The 24,167-nt window shown below is 39.3% G+C and overlaps 1 protein-coding gene across 4 annotated transcripts in view; it reads right to left on the bottom strand.

Annotated features, from left to right (window-relative positions):
* CEP126 (centrosomal protein 126) overlaps positions 1 to 24,167 on the bottom strand; it is a 92,067-nt gene that overhangs the window by 33,299 nt on the left and 34,601 nt on the right. For 3 of the 4 annotated variants that reach the window (XR_012381454.1, XR_012381455.1, XM_025894062.2), the window contains exons 3-5: positions 17,830 to 17,975; positions 10,769 to 10,880; positions 1,164 to 1,362 (exon numbers count right to left, since the gene is read on the bottom strand). Coding sequence is in view for 2 of the 4 variants with exons in the window: in XM_025894062.2 (XP_025749847.2) it covers positions 1,164 to 1,362; positions 10,769 to 10,880; positions 17,830 to 17,975 (457 nt within the window). In the remaining 2 variants the exon portion in view is untranslated. Of the gene's footprint in view, positions 1 to 1,163; positions 1,363 to 2,517; positions 2,588 to 10,768; positions 10,881 to 17,829; positions 17,976 to 24,167 lie in introns of those variants that run through there. The other variant, XM_025894060.2, reaches the window with a different exon arrangement.

Here is a 24,167-nt window from a genome sequence, read left to right as displayed (position 1 = left end):
ATAGAATTCTAGGCCAGGAGTTTTCTGATATCAGAACTTTAAAAATGCTTCACTGTCTTCTGGCCTGAAGTTAATGTGGTCTGTCTTATCTTTGTTCACCCACTTGCTATGGATCTTTTTTCCCCCTCTAGATAAATTTTCCAAATTTTTCAAAATAATTTCTTAAATTTGAGTGTGGTTGACACACAATGTTACGTGAGTTCCAGGTGTACAACACAGTGACGCTGGGCTCACCACAAGTGTGGCTGCATCTGTCCCCACATGATGCCGTTGACTACATTCCCTGTGCTGTGTAACTTGATGTTGATGTGCCTTTGCAGGGGGTGTGGATTTTTTTTCAGGCTTGTCCGAAGAATACACCCGGGTAGAAAGCCTATGTGATTATGGGGTTTATCTCATTTGTTTTCCTTTTTTAAAGATCATATCCTACATCGCCTGTTGTCCGATGTCTAAAAACAGCTGTTTCATATATCTTATTCAGAATTATAGTTATTTATGGTAGGAAGGCATTTCATCATAGCCAGAAGAAGCCTTCTGCTTTCCTTTTTTTTTTTTTTAAAGCCTTGTCTTTATTACTTAGTTACTGGATAAATCGGGTCAAGGTCATGAATTTAATCTTGATCTCAGCCTACTAAGAATCTCATAAATGTGTGTAATTACTCATGAAAAATAAAGTGCATGAACATTTCAGGAAAATCAGCTGAAATCCATACTTTTTGGGGGAAAAAAACGAAGTGAGTGGATGACCAGAGATAGAACAGAAATGCCATCTCTAGTTAATTGTGACATATTTTCATTAAGAACCTAATGTCCACATGTATTATAATTTTCAGGATGCTTTTTATAATCCAGTCTCTAACAATGATAGTTATATTACATTGTAGTTTTAAATAGCTTTCATGTTTAATCAGAAAATAACATTCATAGAGCATATTTTTCCGAATATGAGAGATGGAAAAAGAATAGAGAGGGCAGAGTGAAAAATGAGCAAAAGGTAGAAAAATCTAAACAATTATTTCTGTAGTATCTGTGATGAATTTGTGTTGACTCATTCACATCCTATCCTTGGTTAATGGCATACTTTTCTCTAGTGTAGATCACTGCAGAGATGGGACAGAATTACTAGATACTAAAATATTATTAACATATTTATAGTTTCATACTTGCAAACTGCTTAGATGCTGATCTTCTAGGAGTTTCTGAGTTTCTTCCAGTTTAAGCTGGAACGCATCTTTGTTAGTAGCCAAGTTTGCCCTGTTGTTTTCCTTCATTTCTTTACCACAATTGATTTTGGATAAGAGATGTTTCTGATGCTTGTGACCATTTTTTGACAATGATGAAGGCAAGGCATTATCTATAGCTCTGTGAACCATACATAAAAAATATTTAGTACATTTAAATAAAGGTAACCTCAGTCTATCTATACAAATGACACATTTATGTTGTATGGGTGTGTGTGTGGGTGCGTGTTCAGATAATCACATTTAAGGATATTAGAATGGGAATTTAAGGCAGTCAATAGTAGAATAAAAATGGTTGTGGGATTATAGTGCCAATAAAGCACTCCACCTTCATGTAGGAATGCCCAATTATTCATGGCTTTGGTTCTTAAGTCCTATTTCTCTATTGTTTGGGACAGATGTAGAAGGAATTCCTGTAGATACGTAGAGTCATTCCTTAGTTCTGTAAGAGCATTCCCATCTGGATAAAAATGTGCTGCGCTACCCTTAGTTCTGAGATGATGTTATAGCTGGTAGGTATTCCCGTAACCCAAATGAAGCTGGTTGAAGAGTCAAGCAGATAGAAAATATGAAAACTGCCTGTTGGGACAGGCAGGAATCTCCATCCTACTTAACTAGGTTTGGAAGCCTGGCTCTTCCTTGACGGTGGAGAATATACACAATGTTTTCAGTTGTATCACAAATACCAGCATGGTTTTCAGGCCACACAAGGGGTATCTTTAGTGCAGGGTCTGCCTGTAGTGTGCTAAAGTGCCACCCACAGGTTATCAGTGGGTGACGCCATTTTCTATTAGAATTCTGCATCTTCTGGAAACGTCTAGCTAGTTCTATTTCAGCACATGTACAGAGTGAGAAGCAAAGAGCGAGGAGCACTGTTCTGGGGGGTGGGAAGGAAGCATATCAAAGAGCGGACTGCTGCTGTATACACCCAGCAGTGTGATTCCCAAGAGCATTTAGTCCCAACTCACTTCGATTGCTCCTATTTTAATGAGGATACATGGCCACATGTAACATATACCTATCTCCAATACACATATATATCTTTGTTTGGACGAACTGGAATAGTCAAGGTCAACGGTTACTAGATTCCAGCCCATCCTTTTGTGTGTGACCACAGAGTCTACGGTCACAGAGAGCAAGAAGGTATTTCGCGCAAGTTCCTGAATGCTGAGAGTATGTTTCTCTCTCTGCCTTTTAGGCTTTCCTACTCTCACAGATTCCTTCCCCTTCGGTCACCCTGCCCAAACAAAATATCTAATAAACCCAATTTATTTACCTTTAAAGTTGACGTCTCTCAACTTTTCTTTCTTCTCTACTCCACTTGCTTCTCTTCTCTTCTCTACTTTCTTCCCCCGTGAGGAGGATTGAGGGGATGAACAGAAGTAAAAGAAGATGGGGAAGTGGGAGGGGAGGGAGACGCAGGATGGGCTGGAGAGGGAGCTGGAGGCAGAGCAGAGGAAAAGAGAGGGGCAGGAGAACGGGGTCAGGACGGGGGGGCGGGGGGGGGAAGAGGCCCGCCCAGGGGGGGAAGAGGGCGCGGAAGACCAAGAAGAGCGCGGGGAGCGACAGGGAGGTGGGTGGGAGCCAGCTGAGGCAGGGGGTGGGTCCACAGGGGCCTGGGGCAGATCGGACAATGTGGTGCTTTGTGGCACAGACTGCTGCACTGACCAGAAAGAATCCGAGGTAGCAGGGTGTTCAGGGAACAGGCTGACACCAGAAAGAGTGGGGACTGGTTGATGAGGGGGGTGACTGGGTAAACAGGAAGGCTTCAAAATGCGGACGGCTTCCCAAGGGGCTGGGGAAACAACCAGTCGAGCTGGAAGGGAACGATGAATGAGCGCAGGCATTAGGGTGGCTGCAGTACAACTCTGTGGAGGGAAATGTTTGGGTCTGAAAGTTTTGTAAAATAACTTGCTCTGTGAGTCAGGAGGAGGCACGATTGTGGAACTTCGGGGTGGGTGGGGTAGACGGTCAGGTGGGCCAGAAGGAACTGGGCCTGGGAGATGCGGGAAACTGCTGGAGAAGCTGGGGGTAACTGGGGCTGGAGGGTGAGGAAGATACTGGACTGGGTAGGACAGTAACGGGGCTGGTAAAGAGGTCTTTGGAAGAGCAGCAGGGACAGGTGGACGGACAGGCAGGGTTTGGGGCTGGTGGGGGGCAGAAACAGTTGGATAGCCGGGAAGAATCTGGGAATGGTGGGATCGCAATAGGGCCCGTGGAGGAGACAGCTCATCGGTTAAGTAGGGATAAGGTGTGCAGACAGCTGGACAGGCAGGAATGGATCTGCACAGGTGGAAAAGCATTTGGACAGGCAGGTAGAGAGACAGCCTTATTAAGATGTTCTTCTTGTTGACGCTTATTAGGCTGCCTCTAGGCTTTTGATTCATAGTATATTTTTGTCCTGAGGGTCCATGCATGTGTTCTTCTGATCAACCAGTGTCCGCTCACATGTGCTGAGAAATGTATGTAGCTTATTCACGTTCCCCTTTTCTGATTCCTCTCAAGAGTATTTTCACCTCTTAGAAGTCTGGTAGTCATAGAGATAATAAATATGGGCTAGAAAATCTGGTTTAAATTACTGGTACAAAGGGAAAATAGAGGTCAAACAGATCACTGCTCAGCTCTGGCCAGATTTCTCAGGGTTGCATGTGGTTCAGGATCAACTGTGTTACCACAAATACATGGATATTGGAGATAGATATCTGATAATATCATTTTAAAGTATAAAAATTTACTATGGGGAAAATATAGCTTCTTTTACCTTACATCTATCAGAAGGGTGAAGTATATTATATTTGTGATAAGTATCTGGTTGTGATGGAAGGCTGATTACTTGTATTTTTAATGTTAGTCCCTTATTAATATTCTTATATCTCATTATTTCCTGAGGCAGCTTCTATTTTCATATGGATATATTCTCTGATTGTCTTGAGCCTTTAGCATTGAATGCCCTCTAGGTTTTCATACAATTTTTTGCCTTTAGATGATCACATTACCAACATCTTAAATTATTTTTTATCTGCCCCTAATATTTTCCACATTGGAACAATTGTTTACGAGTACTGATAGAATCAACGACTTTGGATGCTGCCTGTTTCCTGCCATTACTTTATTCCTTAACACATTTTAGGTTTATATGCCACATATAATGGATTTTTAATGCGATGATAGCTTATCAATATTGTAGCTTAATCATATTTTAAATAAATAGTACACGTATTTCTATTAACACCTGATCCTTAATATTCCAATATTTCATATTTGTATAGCATTTTATAATTTACAAAGCATTTTCATACACATTATTTAATACTGTTAGTTATCTGTAGGGAGAAATTCAACATTTTATAAGTAAGCCATAGTGTTCTCTTTGTAAATTCTATACATTTGTTGTTTTCCAAATATATAACATTTATGTGTGTGTGTATACATACAGATAGGTGTAGATAGTCATAGTCAAAATAGTGCATTACAATAATCAATGAAAACTATGTACTCTAATTTAAAATGGAGATCATCTCTCATAAAACAGAATGACGTATGTTACGTAGTGGTCCTAGCACAGATTTGGATAATGCTAACTCTATGTTTGTGTGCTACAGGAAGTCAAAGTTGTTCTGACACTTCATCTCTTCTAAGACTTTAAGGAAATGTACAGTGTTGAGTGAAAAATAGCCTATACTTTCATTCCTAGCAATAAAGAGCTTTTTTATTGAAAATATCTGATAACACATAGGATAATAATTGATACGCAGAAAGAGAAACCTGTGAGTAAGGAAAACCTGTATACAAAAATGCACATTACTTTTATACTAAATGATTTGGAATTTTTATTACTCTAAATTCCCTCTAAATGTCTATCATCTTCCCTTCCATGGAGTACTCTAAACTTATACCGCCTTCACCCCCGAGACTTCCTCGGCCACTGCTGTCCGGCCTCCTCCCGCGGCTCTGAGGTACTGCTTTTGCTCGCAATTTACTAAAAACAGACAGTTCTGGACCTCTGTCTTTCTGACTTTAATTCCCTTGGTTTGCATGTCATTGTGCTTTCCTGGTTATTTTCCTACTTCTCCAGTTGTTCCTTCTCCAGTTCTTTCTTGAGCTCCTTTCTTCGCTTGTCCTTTATATGCTGGAATTTCTTTTTTATAGTAAACTTTAAAGACTATTTCAATGTCATTCACTTATATTTCTTGGAATGGGAATATATACATTATTCACCAATAAAGCTTAATGCTTTAAATTTACAATTACCCTATTTGCAGAAACTTGAAAATTATTCCAATTAAATGAAACAAAAGTACAAAAAATTTCTTTTGTTCTTATAATTCAAAATGTATTTTAAAACAACATTTTTATAGAAGCCAAACCTCTAACCCAAAATTGAGAACTGTAGTCTCATAAGCATAACAAAATGGCCACCTTCTAACTTAATTATCTTGGTTATTAACAGTGGGGAAAAAATGTGGTGGCTCCTAAATAAGACAAAGCAGACTAACAACTGGTACGGATTCCCTTCTGAGCACTCAGAGCTCCACCCCTAATGATTATTTTATCATAACAGACAATTGCTGCAACTTTAAAAAAAAAAAGGTAAAATGGACTCTTGGTATTTATTATTGGTGATGCTTGCTAAGATTTAAGAACCCCAAAAATGAGAATCAGAAAATAACCCACAATTAAAAAAAAAATCCTAAGGAACTGACTGCTACACAGTGTAATCTGGTGTTCCACATCAATAGTGTTTTTGAGTTAGATGGTATTTTTTCACAAACAAAGCTCCTCGTTAAATATCTGGTAAATACTTTGTAATCACAATAAGTGCTGGGAGACTAAGTTCCAAAGAAAATTAATGTGATTTGCTTAACCTAACATTGCAAGACAAATCTCAAGCATCATCAAGATGCACTCAATCTGTTGGTCTCCACGCCCTCAGGGGAAGCTCATCTATGTGGGCACTATCTTATTAAGACTTGGTACTTTGCTTTCAAAATCCAGAGAGTAGCTAAACATTGAAATGGACTCTTGCTTTATAAATATAAAATTATATTTAACTCTTGCTGTTAAATATACTTGTAAAACTAAAAACTAAAAAAAAAACAAAAAACCTTTCCAACAGGTCAAAAGAGATATAATTATTATTTTATCTCCTTACTCCAGGTAATTCTGTTAAAAAGATACTGACAGAATTCCAGTTTTAATTTGTAAAGTTGTGGTGTAAAAGCAAATGTATTGGGTCGCCTGGGTGCCTCAGTTGGTTAAGCAACTGCCTTTGGCTCAGGTCATGATCTCAGAGTCCTGAGATCAAGTCCTGCATCAGACTTCCTGCTCAGGCGGGAGTCTGCTTCTCTCTCTCTCTCTCTCTCTCTGCCCCTCCCCACTGCTCACTCTCTCTCTCTCAAATAAAGAAATGAAAACTTAAAAAAAGTGCTAATGTATTGAAATCCAGTAAAGTTTTGCACTTTCATCTAAATTAGCAAAACAACTATACACTTTGGTGAGTTTTTACAAGGTGTACTCTTGAGCTAAAGAATTCACTTTTTTTATTATGCTGGAATTTTTGAGAGTTATGTGACGCTCTTTTTTGCTTATCTAACCATGCTCTGTGTAATCTAGGGGACTGAATCAACCCCAGATAGCTGGCACGAAGCTACAGCTGTGGTTTTCCCCGAGTGTGGAAATTCTTATTACTGGACGTGTCTCTCTCATGGACCTAGGTGTGATCCATATGGAGCCATTGCCAGGAATACTGGTTCCTGTTTGGAACATGGGGTTTCTAGCCAGGGAGGCACCCACCCACCCTGTGATCTTGTTTCCTTGTAGCTGAGCTGTCATGTGCGGGGACGACTGCTTTGTGATCTGCCAGGAGGATCCCTCCTGCTTGCCTGTTGCAGTGAAATGTTTTCTGTCCTCTAACTGAAGCCCAACTGGGAGTTTCACTGTTTAGGTGAACTCATGAACCATGTCTTTAACTTCATCCATTCATTGGCAATTATATCTAGATCTGTGGCTGAGAGCTCTTACCATGAGAAATTGGCTCGGAAATATCCCCTAAGTGCCTCAGACTTACCACTTACGATCCTTTTGCCAGGCACTCCCTCCTTCACACCTCTTCTTCCCTAATAGTTCTTATGGTTTCACTACCTGTTAACTGACCAATCCTGATCTCCAGTCATGCTTCACTCCTCCTGAACAACTTCCAGTTCTTAAAGTCACCAAATCCTGTTGATTCCCCTCCTAAACGACTCTCAAGAAGTCTTCATTTTTATTGACTGAAGTATCACCTTAGCTATTTCCCACCTTTAGCGGTACCCTACTCCTTCTCGTTCTCGCAGTACTTCTAAAGTATAAATGTTGAATGCTTGCTTCAGTCATTATCTGTAGGACAAACTCCTTAACGGGGCTCTTCTGAGTTAACTCATGGCTTCCTTTCCAAGCAACCTCTCTGCTCACAAGTCCCCTTCTCACGGTGCACGCTAGCGGGACTGAGCTTCGTTCAGCGCCCTCAACACAGCACGCCCTTTCCCACGCTACCTGCTCCCCTGGCTGGAATGCCCTCTGACCAGTCTCCTCATCTACTGACTTCAGGTCAGGTTCATACTCTCGGAGGAGTGCCCACGTACGTCAGGGATGTTCCTCCACTTGTAGTATTTACTGAACGCCTCCAACATGCGCAGCACTGAGCCAGGAACTACAGGGAATACCTGTGCGTGTACCGTCTAGCCACTGATCCCTAGAATATCCCGTTCTGCTTGGGGAGACAGAACTACATATAAAAATGAAGCAACAACATATACAACCATGACTTTCAAGTGTATTCTATAGCCTGGATCTCTCATTTCATTTTAGGTCCAAATGTTTTTATACATTTCTACTTGGATATTTATCCCCTCAGTTCAGATGCCTGCAATGAAATTTAGCAATATCTTGCCAAACTTATACTGCTTCATTGTTTCTTTTTATTTTTAAAGTCAACAAGTTCCCTCAATTATCAAGACTCAAAATTTCAGCTTCTTTTGATCTTTTTTGCTTTTTTTCGTTTTCTTTATCCCATCATACACCAAATTCATAATCTAATTTCCATAGTCTATTTCTATGAAATGTCTTTTCCTTCTATCTTTCTTGTCGATTTCACTACTACCATCCTTTTAACCGTAAGTCTTTTTAAGTTCATGGCTGGATACCTCCTGATTTTCCCGCCATTAATCACTCCATGCTCCACATTTCATACTTTTATCTGGCCAACATTCTTAAATCCTCTCTCTTACATCAGTTCTCTGTGCTGTGAAAAGGTGTTTGCATCTTTCCTTCTCACCACTCAAAATATTTCTATTCCTTCACAGACCTATCATTTCCTCACTGTACAAAACAGTACTATTCCAGTTTAAACAGTAATGATCTATCCTTTGGATCATCCCATTAATCTTCTCTTGTTCCCTTGCCTTCACTTTCTTTCCAACCTTTTCATTCTCCAACATTCACACCAATTATCTTTCTAAAATGACAAAGAGGATTTTATCAGTCTCTGATGGGGGCGCCTGGGTGGCTCAGTCGGTTAAGCGTCTGCCTTTGGCTCAGGTCATGATCCCAGGGTCCTGGGATCGAGCCCCACATCGGGCTCCCTGCTCAGAGGGGAGTCTGCTTCTCCCTCTTCCTCTGCCCCTCCCCCACACCCCTCTCCTGCTCTCTCTCTCAAATAAAGTCTTAAAAAAATCAGTCCCTGATTAAAAACCTTCACTGCTTCTCTTTCTCAAAAGACGTTTTTGATCATTAGTCTTCTAGCTTCCACTGTGCTGGGCTCCTCCGCCGAGGACACGGGGTCTTCTGGCAATGCTTGTCTATGGCTACCCATGTCTCCAGGTCAGGCCTGTGGGGGTCATACTGATTCTGTGGTCGTTAGTTCTTGGGGGCCCCCATCCTGTGCTGGCCTTCCAGTTCCTTCATTAGCCCCTCTCCCATACCCCCTTTTAAATATGCCACCTGTTTCAGGCCAGGACAACAGCTTGTGTGACTAATTCCCTAGAAGCCATTTGATCTCTATAAACTGCTTTTTTTTCTAGAACCTCTATCCTTCTTTAGTTTCCATAGCACAACCCTCTCCTAGTCCTGTATCAACCTTTCTGCCCCTATCTGTAGGCTTCTTTCTTCTACTTCCTTAAACATGGCTGTTTTCAGTGCTCTGTCCTAGGCCTGTCATCACAGTACACATTCTCCTTGGCTGTGTCTCATCCACTGCGTGCTGTTCAATGACCTTAAGCCTGCATCTTTCTCTAGAGCTCTGAATCATATAATTTCAATTACATGTATTGAAATAGCCTCCTGTTTTGTCCTCTTTCAATCCATTATTCACATTTGTTCACAGTAGATTGGAATGATATATTAAAAAAGAAAAGCTGATCTTACCACCCATCTACTTAAGATCCTTCACTGACTCCTCTTGAACTCTCAAGATAAAGTTTATATTCCTTAGTGTACAGATGCCTCTACTCTCCAATCTCCTGTCTAGCCAAGCTACTGTTACTGTGCACACTCCTAACCCTAGAACACACCATTCCTTCCGTCACTCTTGGCCCTCTGTCTGGAGTCCCAGGGCCCACCTGTTTCATAACCAATTCCTGTCTTCTTCAAAGCTTTGTTGAAGAATCTTCTATTCCATGAGGTCTTTCCTGAACTATAATGATGACTGAGAAAATGAATTTCATTGTTCTTAGCTCTGATCAAGGGAACTACATACTGGCCATACATAGTCGAAAAATGGAAGTACTTTAGTAAATAACATTATGTACAGGTAAAATATTAACATAATTAATGTCTGAATTGTAAATGCCTTTATATAAATAAATATTATATATTATTATCATTACTCATTTGGTACTATTTATACTTTTTGAAGCACTATTTTGCTTCTCTTCTAGATTATACACTAGGAATTGTATTTTACAGTATTGTACTTGTCCACATCCCCTTTACAATGCCTGATCTAGTACTATGCATGTTGTAGCTTCAATAAACATTTATAATAAGTAAATGGAAAATATAAGATGTCACAGGGTACTCTGGTTGAGCCATTCTACTGCTCCTAGATAATTCACTTAAGCTACCCTGGAGAGGGACCAGGAGACATTAGCTTTTTCAAGAGATCCAAGAAAGATTTTTTCCATGAGGAAAAAACCCATTTCTACCATAAATTACTCCTTTTATCTAAACTTATATCACTACAACACAGTTTTTTCCTCTCAGTAAGGATAAATAATGAACATCAATATTTTTAAATGGTTTTAGTGATAGTTTCCATGGAAAATTATTCAACACAGGCAGCACTGTAATACCAAAGACAATAAATTCGAATTTTGCCTTATTCTTGAAGCAATTTCTATTCTACTCTACCTCAAATTAATCTGTGAGAATAAAATAGTAAATGCTACAGTAAAGGTGAGGAGTAACTGATGAAAAGGCCTACAAACTCAGCAAAAAACCCTATTTAATTATTATATATTAATAATTATACATTATAATAATAAATTACTTACCTCCAATTTATTGTTGGTCTGTGGGAAGGGAGGAGCTTTACTTCTGATTTTAAGTTGGATTCCTGAATTTGCTTGAGGGCTTCTTCCAACGGAGGAACTGGTTTTTTAAAAACTAAAGGGATAATAAATAAAAATCAAATAGTACAGAATCACTTCATTTTCAATTATCTCTTTTTAGATAATTGGTCAATAATAAAATACTACTTTAAAACTTTTGTAAAAATAAAATATCTTTTAGAATAGTGTAAATATTTTAAATTTAAACATCTAATTACCCACAGAGAAACTGTTACTTGCCAATTTTAAGAATATTTATCTGGAAAGAAACTTTGAGAAATGTCTAGGCTCTTCATTCTGGCATGCACCCCACTATATTTGATCTCAGGATTCCATAAATTTCTGACAAAATTTACTGATTTTTAAAAAAATTTATTTATTTGAGAGAGAGAGAAAGAGAGCAAGAGCGCACTAGCGGGGGCAGGGGCAGAAGGAGAGGGAGAGAATCTCAAGCAGGTTGCCCACTGAGCATGGAGCCCCAATGTGGGGCTCAGTCCCTCAGCCCTGAGACCATGACCTGAGCCGAAATCAAGAGTCAGCCACTCAACTGACTGAGCCACCCAGGTGCCCCAAAGTTTATTAATATTCTTATGAAGAAAATGGGAAGGTATAAAAAACACCAACTACTGTTTACTGAGCACTTACTGTTAGAGATGTTATTTTTAAGCACACTGTAACTATTAGCTAATTTAATTCTCACTATGGCCTGTGAGGCAGATGCTATTTGAATCTCCCTTTTGCAATGGAGGAAACTGGGCCCCAGTTTAGGGTCATAGATTCTGTGGACATTTGTCTACATAGTACGCAGCACACCCTTTAACCAACCCTGCTTCCCATGTGTGCCCGTTTCCCTGAAGCCTTCCACTGTGCACTCTGTACTCAACAGGCTCTACTTCTACCTCTCCGTATTCTGCTCACCTTCCTGCTCCAAATGAAACACAGCTGTCTTCTAGGGATACTGTTCTCTTGCAGCCTGCTAAAATGGAGGCACTATTTCCCTCCCATCACAAACCACAGACAACTCAAGGCGTGGAGGTAGGGTAGCCGCCTTTCATGTTCTCCATTGACACCTCCAAACTGTATCTCCTTCTCCTTTAAAAAGCCCCTTTGTTATCAGACTTTTCCACTATTGTGCTGTTTTACTTTAAAATGCGGAAGCAAAGCCAGTATATTATTATATATGGGTTAGTTCACATTGAACCCTGGAGAGTCCATTTCCCTAATCAAGGGATGATGGCATTAATATACCATCAGTTATGACAGGGCTGACAAGATATTCTAGTCGTAAAGAACCAATCCTTTTGAGGCAGATACTATCAAGTGTTATATATTGACTGGTTTTCTAATTAGTATACTCACCGTCTAACAAGGGTTTTCATTAGTGAAAATAACAGCCTGTTGAATAGCTTGATGAATGTTAAAAATGGGCTTTCTTTGTTGAAATTAAAGTAATTCAAGACAAGTGAATTTTCCTAAACATATGTCAATCACTCCCTACCTTTACATGAACACAGAATAAGAATCTGGGGAGGTCTATGTCCTTTACCCTGTAGATGACCTCTGAGTTTTGACATCTGCTCAGTCTTGTGTTCAACCATTAATACAGGAACATTTCCAAATGTCCAAAGCCAGAGGGCACACAGTTTTGTCTCTGGAATGTGGCTGTGAGTGCCTCGGTAACCCTTTCATATAAGGTGTAGTTAGAGCACGTGCAAGGACAGAACACTGCGACTTTACTCAGCTTACTGAACAAGCTGTGTGAATGGTCTTTGTCTAGTTATGCAAGGTTATGGTCTGAGACTTGCTTTTGTTAACCACCATCTGTTATCTACCAAAGAGGGCCTAGACACTAACTTTAACACTAACTCAGCTCAACAAAAATGTTAAATTGAAGAGACAGATGCATCCATATGTTTATCCCAGCATTATTTACAACAGCCAAGAAATGGAAGCAACCTATGTCCACTGACAGATTAATGGATAAAGAAGACCTGGTATATATACATGGTGGGATATTACTCAGCCATAAAAAAGAATGAAATCCATGGGGTGCCTGGGTGGCTCAGTCAGTTAAGCATCTGCCTTCCACTCAGGTCATGGTCCCAGGGTCCTGGGAATGAGTCCCACATCGGGCTCCTTGCTCAGCGGGGAGCCTGCTTCTCCCTCTCCCTCTGCTGCTTCCCCTACTTGTGCTAGTGCTCTCTCTCTCTCTCTCTCTGTGTGTCAAATAAATAAATAAATCTTCAAAAAAAAAGAATGAAATCTTGCCATTTGAGACAATGTGATGGACTTAGAGAGCATTATGCTAAGTGAAATAAGTCAGAGGACAGATACCATATGATGTCACTTATATGTGGACTCTAAAAAACAAAACAAACGAACACACAAAACAAAACAGACAGACTCAGAGAGAGAGGAAACAAACTGTTACCAGAAGGGGCAAAGATTGAGGGGCCGGTGAAGTGTGAAGCAGGTGGGGGGATTAAGAGGTACAGACTTCCAGGGGTGCCTGGGTGGCTCAGTTGGTTAAGCGACTGCCTTCGGCTCAGGTCATGATCCTGGAGTCCCGGGATCGAGTCCCGCATCGAGTCCCGCATCGGGCTCCCTGCTCAGTGGGGAGTCTGCTTCTTCCTCTGACCCTACCCCCTCTCGTGCACTCTCTCTCTCACTCTCTCTCTCTCAAATAAATAAAATCTTAAAAAAAAAAAGAGGTGCACACTTCCAGGCATAAAATAAGTACATCATGGGGATGGGATGTACATCATGGCATGGGATGTACAGCACAGGGAGCAGAGTTAGAAACGCTGTCCTCACGTTGTGTGGTAACAGAGGGAGCTACACTTACTGTGGGGATCATTTTGTAACATACAAAAATGCCGAATCACAAAGATGTACACCTGAACGAACAGGATATCATATGTCAGCTACACCTCAATGAAAAGAAAAATGCCTGAGATTGGTTCACCACGGCCCATTAGTGCTTGGTGCTGCTGGTGCCCAAGGACCTCCTAGTGCCTCCCTCTCATTCCCCACTGACCACGGAAGCCGGTGCTCCTGCAGAATGACCTCAGTTACTCTGGGACCTCGGAGCCTTCCAGTTCTACTCCAGCAGTCTTCTGACCTCCCTGAGACCCCCATCCTGCTGCCCCTCTTTGTAGGAATGGGGAGAGCCAACTATCATGCTTACCTGGTGAGGCTTCAGTTAACCTTCAGGATTTGGGAATAAACTAAACTAATAGACAATTAAATAGATAGCTGCCTTTCATAGCTTTGTTCTTACTCTTCATTCACAGCATTGACTTTTCTTTTTTTTTCCAAGATTTTATTTATTTGTCAGAGAGAGAGAGAGCATGAGCCGGGGGAGCAGCAGAGGGAGAGGGAGAACCAGACCCCTCGCCGAGCCAGGAGCCCGATGCGGGACTTGATCGCAGGATCCCAGGATCATGACCTGAGCCGAAGGCAGACGCCCAACTGACTGAGCCACCCAGGTGTCCAGCATTGAATTTTCTTAAAATATTAATTTGATATTTTGTATGGATAATATATTCACATTCAGAAGTTAAAAAATATACATGATACACATTTGGAAGTCTTGTTCTCCGGGGTCATTTGTATATTCTTTCACTGTTTCTGTATGCAAATATAAGTATACATTCTAATTTCCCCCTTTTCTTACCAGAAGGCAGAATATTATATATTGTGATCTGGACCTTCTTTTTATGATTAACAATATATCCTAAAAATCAGGGATAGACACAAATTTTATGAGAGCAAAGGGCTTATACAACTTGGGAGACTTTGTTAAGAAAAAATAATGCAAAATTACTAATATAAAATTAGGTGTAGGGGCCATGACAGTGAGGGCTCATGAAACTCAAGCCTCAGGAGCCTCACAGTAAATCTACTTCTGCTGGAGAACTTCCCACATCAGTCCACAAAGAGTTTCTCCATTATTTTTCTAATAGTTGTATAATATTCCACTGCATGAATGTGTCATTTGTTTTCGCTGAAACTCCTCTTTGTATCCAGACCTTTTGGTAGTCAGCACCCCCTTTGGAGCAAATAATTCCTATGAGTGGTAACTACTTTTCTCAGGCATTTAACGTAATGGGCCACATCCTCTTTCTTAAAACTACATTCTCTTTTGCCTTCTTATATATTATTTGCTTTTGTTTCCCATTGTGCATTCTTGGGAACTACTTCTCAAAATCCTCTTCAAAATCCTCTTTTAGTTTTTTCTTGCTCTACCTACAGTAAATACTAGTGTGCATTAAGATTCTATTTTAGGCCCTACCTTCAAACTGTGGTCTATACCCTGGTTTAGCTTATCTTTCCCATGGCTTCATTTATCAACTATATACCATTCATTAGTGACTCTTGAATATACATCTCTGTTCCATATCTTTTTCTTAAATTTCAGACCCATATTTCTTTTCTTTTCTCTTCTTTCTTTCCTTTCCTTTTCTTTTCTTTCTTCCTTTCTTTTTAAAGATTTCACTTATTTATTTGACAGAGAGAGAGAGTGCGCACACACAAGGAGGCAGAGCGGCAGGCAGAGGGAGAGGGAGAAGCAGGTTCCCTACTGATCAGGGAGCCCAACGCAGGGCCCGATCCCAGGACCCTGGGATCATGACCTGAGCTGAAGGCAGATGCCCAACTGACTGAGCCACCCAGGCGCCCCACAGACCCATATTTCTAGTTGCTGATTTGATTTTCCCATCTGGATGAGCCATAGGAGGCTCAAAATCAGTGCATTTAAAACTTAATGGTCATTCACACCTCTAATCTGATTCTCCTTTATCCATAAACTTGATGAATATTATCATCATCAAAATAATTAATTCATTTAAAAAGTATAAAAATGTGTGAGGCTCTCTGCTAAGGCCTAGGGGCACTGCTCTCCACCTAGACTTTCTTTCCCCACTCTCCAACAATTAGTAACTGAAATCTATTGCTTATAGCTCCTGAATATATTACCACTTTTCTCCATATGAGTACAGCTTAACCCCTCTTGCCACAAATATTGAAATAATGTCATACTAGTCTATCTACTTTAGTATGTCTTTACTTCAATCCACTTTCATGTTGTAACTGTAATTATCTTTCTAACAAACAAATCTAATTGCAGTAGAGACCCTCAAGTTTCCCACCTAGTATTCATTTTCCCTTTCTTCCTTGGCAACAGACCTCATATTAGTAGTTAGGGGTAGCAACACAGCCTTATTAAAGATTTTTCTTTTTTCAGTCTCCCTTGCACATGGAGCTGCCAATTACACATAAGTAGACAGATGGATACTTCTAGGAAAATAATTTAAAAGGAGCTCAGAGGTACAACCTTTTGTCCTTTACAATTTTTCCTTCTTTCTGCCTACAACATTGGCATGATGGCTGGAGCTCCAGCAGCTACAATGCGACCATGAGGATGAAGATATAAATCACAAACTAAGGACAGTTGAGCTGAGAGACAGGAGGCATTTGAGTTCCCAGTGACACTGCATAGTCATCAAACCAGCTGTGACTGCCTACCTCAGGACTTCGTATTATATGAGAGAAAAATAAACCCATATCATATTTAAGCTATTGTTATTTTTAGGGGTATTACTAGCTGACTCATATTGTTCTTAATGTTATTATCTTGCCTTTTAATTATATTAGGATCCCTTACTGACACAATAAAAGCTTGCTTTTCAATTAAAAAAACTTTAAGTGGATTGCATTTTGGATACAGACAAAATTCCTAGCATGATACGCCAAGCTCTTGGAGCATTGGTTCTAGCTTATTTTCTAGTCTCACATTCATTCATCTTCACCTTCCCCCATCCTATGCTTTGGGATGCTCTTTAATACATAACTTATTTGTAAAAGTTTTTCCTTCTGTTGGGGATTTAACTTTTTTTTTTTTCTCTTTGCTTGGCAAAATGCTCATTCTTCATGATTCAAATTAAGTCATTTTTTCCAGGGATGATGTCCTTGATGTCCCTGTATAGGTTTAGTGTTCTTCCTTCTGTGCTCACACAGTACTTTACACATTCTGTTACCACAGCGATTCTCAGTATATTTATTGACATTGTTTACATTACTCTCACCTCCAAAATAAGCTGTGAGATCTTTAATGGTAGAGTATGATTACATTTCTCTATATCTCAGCCCAGGGCTAAGTACAGTATAGTACAATGTGTTTGCTGAACATAAAGGTTCTGCCTGTTCTTTCCTTCCTTCCTTCCTTCTTCCCTGTTCTTTCCTTTCCTTTCCTTCCTTTTTTAGAGAGGGCATGTGTGCATGAGTGGGGGTGTAGGTAAGGGGCAGAGGAAGAGGGAGGGAGAGAGTCTTAAGTAGGCTCCATGCCCAGTGCTCAGAGCCTGACATAGGGCTCAATCTCATGACCCTTAGACCATGACCTGAACCGAAATCAAGAGTGAGATGCTTAACCAGCTGAGCCACTCAGGCGCCCCTGTCTTTTTCTTTTTGAAGCTTTGACATTTTATAGTTAATTCTGTGTTGCTATTTAAGGTATAAAAAAATGTAGCTATGGTACCAAAGAATCAACCATAATTGTATTTAAATTCTTAATTGATTCCAGGCCTCAGATTGTTAGATTATATCACTTTGTACACTTTCTTTTTATTTTGTCAGTCTCTTAAATAAGAATTTGAACCAAAATGTGAATAAAATGCCAGAATGAATGTGATGCTAATTTACTGACCTAAATGTTAAATTTTCCTTTTACTACATAGTTTTAAAAAGACAAAACGTTGTAAGCCAGTATGAAGTAGAATCAAACTTGTGAACTTTCAGAATTTACTAATAGAGCCAACAAAATAGTCTCCAAATTAAACCTAAATCAAATTACAATTTTTTATTTGGTTAAAGTCTTATTGCTCAAAAGGTATACTTTTTAGTTTGAAAAATTTACACTTTCTTAATTTATCATTTTATTGTCTACGCAAGTTGAATATGATATAATTTTCACTTTTGTCCTCATATTGTCCTAGAAGTTCAGATACCTGCTCTCCTCCTTTGTGAAAGAGGAATATGAGCACGCTGGAATTTTTCAGTGACTTCTACAAACTTCTCTTTTCTTTGTTGAAGTATTTGTTCTCTGATTTGTTGTTCTCTTTCTTCTTGTTCTTTTCGTTTTTCTTCAAAAGCTCTATATGTGAAACACAAAGTAGATAACTGAATGAGGGAGTAAGTCTTAAAAACCAAAAACTAATGATGTATACTGTATGATGACTAACATAACATAATAAAATAAAATTTAAAAAATCTGAATGCAGAAAATAGTTTCAAACTCATGATTTGTTATATAATGATGTTTTCATATTTCAAAATCTACTTACTTAGAAACAACAAATTTTAAATTAAAAAAAAAGGCCCTTAGCTAAGAATTTTATCTTTATATGTGGCAATTCCAGAACCTTATCCAGGCCATTTGCAAATAAGGGAAGGCTCTTATTTCTAATTTCTCGCAGGCCTGCATGCATGTAACCACCTCCCAAAGCCTGCTGTGGAAGAATTCTTTACTAAAAAGCTACACCATTTTCTGGAATGAGAAAAATTAATTCATTGGTGAAAGAAGCAGCTTCACAAATTATAGGGCAGTCAAGTTAATACTGTAGATTTTTCTTCTTTTATTTTTCATTTTTTTTAAAGATTTTGTTTATTTGACAGAGAGAGAGAGAGAGAGAGAGAGAGAAAGATCACAAGTGGGGGCAGCGGGCAGAGGGAGAGGGAGAAGCGGGCTCCTGGCCGAGCAGGGAGCCTGATGCGGGGCTCAATCCTAGGGCCCTGGGATCATGACCTGAGCTGAAGGCAGACCCTTAGGTACCCCTTTATTTTTCTTTTAGATTAAAAGTTTAAAATTGACTATATATTAAGTCTGAACTATGCTAGAAATCCATACAATTTACATAAAAATCTTGATTTCCACCTTCTCTTGAAAATCTGCAAGATTTGTCAACCCTGAACTCCTATCCACACATGACTACAAACATCTGCCCATAACCTTTACCAGTCCCTATTTTTCTTAACTTTCCTATTTCATTTATTTCTGACTGCCTGGGCATTTGAGTTCATGTTCTCTAGTTTCAACTGTTTCAAAAAATTAATTTTGTTTGTGGAAAACGTGTGTGTGTGTGTGTGTGTGTGTGTGTGTGTGTGTGTGTGTTTTAATAATTATTTTCTGGACAGTGAGAAAAATGAAGAAGGAAGCTGGCAACTCACTAGTTAAGAAACTGCTAAGTGGTTCTGCTCTTTGGAATGTATGGGATTAAGAGGTGGTAGATAAGAACTCTTTGATATTTTTAGTGTCATGGGTTACTATTAACTATCCTTCCAAAGACCTTCACTGGCTGGAGCATTATTCTCATCTAAATAACTCAGATTTAGGGAACTACAACTCTGAGAAGTAGGGTTACAGATCTTCAAACAGTCCTACCCTGTGGTAGGTAGGAGATAGTGCTGTAGTACCACAGGTCGGCATGCCCAAATAATCTCCTTCAAGAGTCCCCTCAAGGCAAGACAAGAAGCCTGCTTTCAGCACTTGATTCAACATAATACTGGAAGTCCTAGCCAGACCAATTAGGCAAGAAAAGTCAATAAAAGACATCCAAAATGGAGACAAAAAAGGTAAAATTATCTCTGTTCTCAGGTGACATATTATATGTAGAAAACTTTAAAGGTTCCACACACACTGTTAGGACTAGTAAATAAATTTAGCAAAGTTGCAGGATACAAAATCAATACATAAGAATCAGGTGTGTTTCTATATACTAACAATTAAGAATCTAGATAGGAAATTAAGAAAGCAATCCCATTTACAATAGCATCAAAAGGAATAAAATACTTGGGCAGAAATTTAGCCAAGGAGGTGAAAGACTTGGACACCAAAAGTACAAAACATTGCTGAAATGTTTTTTAAAAACACACATAAATGGAAAGACATCCTATGTTCATGGATTTTAAACTTAATTAAAAAATCCATCTTAAAATTCATATGAAATCTCAAGGGACCCCCCCCCCAAATAGCCACAACATTCTTGAAAAAGAACAAAGGTGGAGATCTCATACTTCCTGATTTAAAAACTTACTTCAAATTTATGGTAATCAAGGTAGTATAGTACAACATAAAGACAGACATATCAGTGGAGCAGATTAGAAAGCCTAGAAATAAACCCTTGTATGGTCAAATGATTTTCCACAAGGGTGCCAAAACCACTTAATGAGGGAGGAACAGTCTTTTTCAACAAATGATGTTGGGAAAACTGGATATCCATATGCAAAAGAATGAAGATGGACCCTTACCTTACAGCATATGCAAAAATTAACTCGAAATAGATTGAAGACCTACTAAAACTATGAAACTCTTAGAGAAAAACATAGGGAGAAAGCTTCTTTGGATTTGGCAATGATTTCTTGGATATGATGTCAAAAGCATAGTCAACAAAAGAAAAAATAAATCGGACTACATCAAAATTAAAAGGTTTTATGCATCAAAGAACACTATCAAAAGTGAAAAGGCAACTGAGAGAAGAGACAAACGTATTTGCAAATCATATATCTGATAAGCAACTGATTCGGGAATATATAAAAAAAACTCTCACATTTGGACAATAACAAAAATAATCTGCTTCAACAACAGGCAAAGGACTTGAACACATATTTTCCAAAGAAGATATACAAATACCAACAAGAACATGAAAAGATGCTCAACTTCACTAGTCATTTGGAAAATGCAAATCAAAACTTCAGTAAGATACCACTTTATACCCATTAGGATGGCCATTATAAAAACAAAACAAAACAAAAAACAGAAAATTACAAGTACTTATGAGGATGTGAAGAAACTGGAATCCTCATACATTGGTGGGAATGAAAAATAGGCAGTTTTTATAAAAAGGGTATGGTGATTCCTCAAAAAATTACTTAGAGTTACCATATGATCTGGAAATTCCACTTCTGGGAATATACCCCAAAGACGTGAAAGCAGAGGCTCAAACAAATGTTTGTATACTTAAGTTCATTAACAACATTGTTCACAATAGCCAAAAGGTGGAAATAACTTAAGTGTCCCTTGACAGATGAATAAACAAAATGTGGCATACACATACAATAGGATTAAAGAGCAAGGAAATTCTGACATATACTACAACATGGATGAACCCTAAATACATTCTGCTAAGTATAATAGCCAATTGCAAAAGGACAAATACTGTCTTTTTCCACAATTATATTACCTAGATTAGTCAAATTCAAAGACAGAAAGTACTAAGGTGGCTGCAGGGCTGGGTGAAAAAGGGTATGGGGAGTTGAGTGTTTAATGGATATAGAATTTCAGTGGGGAAGATGATGGTGACAGTTGTACAACAATGTGAATGTACTTAGTACCACTTAAGTGGTATGCTTAAAAATGGTAAATTTATGTATGTTTTATCACAGTAAAAAATAAGAATCCCCCCAGGTCTTTCATACTGAGTACGTTTCCTCAACCTTATATAATGTACAATGCAAGTGTAGCTTTAAGTTCCTTTATCCAACCAGATTGAACCCCTGTGCCCTTCCACAGTGAGACACAATTTATCAGCACTGTCCACTAGAAATAAAACTTATGTTTATAGGGGCGCCTGGGTGGCTCAGTTGGTTAAGCATTTGCCTTTGGCTTAGGTCATGATCTCAGGTTCTTGCTCAGTGGGGAGCCTGCTTCTCCCTCTTCCTCTGCTGCTCCCCCTGCTTGTGTGCTCTCTCTGTCAAATAAATAAATAAAATCTTAAAAAAAAAACCTGTAAGCTACATATGTAATTTAAAATGTTCTAGTAGCCACCTTAAAAAAAACCAGTAGAAATTAATTTCAATATTTTATTTACCTTATATCAAAAATATTTCAAAATGTATCAACATAAAATTATTAGAATTTTTTATATCCTCTTTGTACTAAATGTATTTTCATATCTTGGTTTGGATTAGTCACATATTAAGTGCTCAGTAGACACATGAGGCTAGTGGCTATGTTAATAGACTAGAATCTCTAATGGTAGGCAGTGTGGTTTTGTGAAGGAAAGGCTTTTAGAGAAAGGCAAAGACTTGAAGACAAGGAAACCAGGTTAAAAACTAAGAAGGCCTTTAAAAGGATTCATATAACCTGGTAAATAGTTTTCCCTTCGATTATAAGAAAACATATAGTTGTCAATTTTATGAAATTTTTCTGTTTTTATTTATATTTTTTAGATTTATTTATTTATTTGACAGAGAGAGAGAGAGAGAGTGAGCACAAGCAGGGGGAGTGGCAGCAGAGGCAGAGGGAGAAGCAGGCTTCTCTCCAACCGGGGACCCTGATGCAGGGCTCGATCGCAGGATCCTGGGATCACGACCTGAGTGGAAGGCAGACGCTCAATGACCAAGCCACCCAGGTACCCCCCAATTGTTTTGTTCTTAAATAGAACTTACTTTACTGACTCTAATCCAGTAGTTTTCAATTTGGGACATTTCCCTTTCACCAGGAGTGTTTGGGAACTTCTGGAGGAGTTCTTACTGTTACAATAATTAGTGTGGGCTATCAGGTTTCAGTTCCCCAGGACCAGGGATGCTAAGTGTTATATAATGCATGGGACATATCTACCCAAGAAAGAATTATTCTACTCCAAAAACTAAAGGTTCATCCACTCAACTCTTTCAGTAAAGTGTGATATCCCCCTACAGCCTGTGTGGTGGGATCCTGGAGAACGGTGGACCTGCCAGACATTGATACTGCTGCTGCCACACAGGCAGACTATCAAGGGGACTAACCCAAAAATTCTGGGCAATAACTAGCAGCAAGCCCCAACAACACTGGGGATGGCTAGGGTCAGCAGATGTGGAGAAATAACACCAGGTGAACAATTAGGGTGGGAGGTAAGACAAAAACCTGCTTTCCTATTCCTGGCCTTGATTTCCACTAGATTAGAGGAAGGTAACCTTTGAGGGAGGAGGAAGGCAGAGGTTTAAGTTACATATGAATTTTAAGACACCTAAATTGGACATAACTATCAAGAGAGAATTGGGAGTTGAGAAAAGAAAAATAAAATATATGGCAGACCATTCATTTGTTTTAATGCAGCCTTTGAAAGGAGATAAAACAACTAAATGGAGGCCTTAGCTGAGTATTCTGCTTCCAGGGAGGTGGCGGGGGCTAAGGTGCGCTGGGCAGAAGCTGATCGAGTCACTCAGTAAGTTCTAAATTCATATGCTCTCACTTGAGGTTAAGATGGCAGTGTCAAGGGTACTCAAACATGAGTGCACTACTATGGTAGCTCATCTCCAAAGACAGTCGCCAATGAACCAGGATTATGCAGTCCTCTCTGCTTTAATCAGCCTGGTCCTGTGACTCTCTGCTAATCAACAGAACTTTATAGAAGTGATGCTAGATTCGAAACTTTGCAGCTTCTAACTTGGTCTGTGGCATGCTTGCTCTAGGAAAAGCTAGACCGATGTAAGAAGTTTGGTGACCTTGAGATCACTACGCTAAGTCCACGCTAGCTAAAGGGAGAGGGAGCATGGGAGGAGAAGGCTGGCTACCCTCCAGCTACCCTAGTCACCCAAGCCCAAGCCCAAAGCATGTGACCAGAAGCCATCTTGGATGTGCAGCTCAGCAGCCCCTTCAACACCACTCACAGCAGAAAGCTCAGTGCGGCAGCAGGACACTTCCAAGTGAGCCACCGAACACACAGAACTGTAATAAATTGTTGTTTGAAGCCACTACAGTTTAGGGTTGTTTGTTATACAGCAGTAAATGACCAGAATAATAACTTTCAACCAGTTTTTTCCCCAGTTAATATTTATTTAGTGGGGATGGGAACAAATCTTTTTTTTTTTTTTTAAGATTTTATTTATTTATTTGACAGAGAGAGTGAAAGAACACAAGGAGAGGGAGCAGCAGAAGGAGAGGAAGAAGCAGGCCCCTTTCCGAGCAGGGACCCTGATGCGGGACTCGATCCCAGGACCCTGGCATCATGACCTGAGCCGAAGGCAGACGCTTAACCATCTGAGCCACCCAGGCGCCCGGGGGACAAATCTTTATTAATAAAAATTATTTACTTTGTTTATGTTAATTATAAAGGATTTATTAATCCACTTACTATATATGCTTTTCTAAGAAAATTTAGGGGGCATAGAGGAAGTTAGTATTTGATAAGTATTCTCAGTAAACAACATGAGGTCATGAATTCAGTTTCAGAGTATCAGTGACACTACCCACACAGACAGCTGTCATCTTTATGTCTCACCGTTGAGAGTGCAGCAAGGAATTGTACAAAGCTACACTTTTTTTTTTAATAGAGATGTCTGTTTCAGGTTTTTTTTATTTTTGTAT

The sequence above is a fragment of the Callorhinus ursinus genome, unplaced genomic scaffold, assembly GCF_003265705.2.
Source record: "Callorhinus ursinus isolate GAN/ISIS: 27379988/994484 unplaced genomic scaffold, GSC_fseal_2.0 scaffold19, whole genome shotgun sequence".
Classification (NCBI taxonomy): Eukaryota; Metazoa; Chordata; class Mammalia; order Carnivora; family Otariidae; genus Callorhinus; species Callorhinus ursinus.
This window is presented reverse-complemented; position numbering and strand designations above follow the sequence as displayed.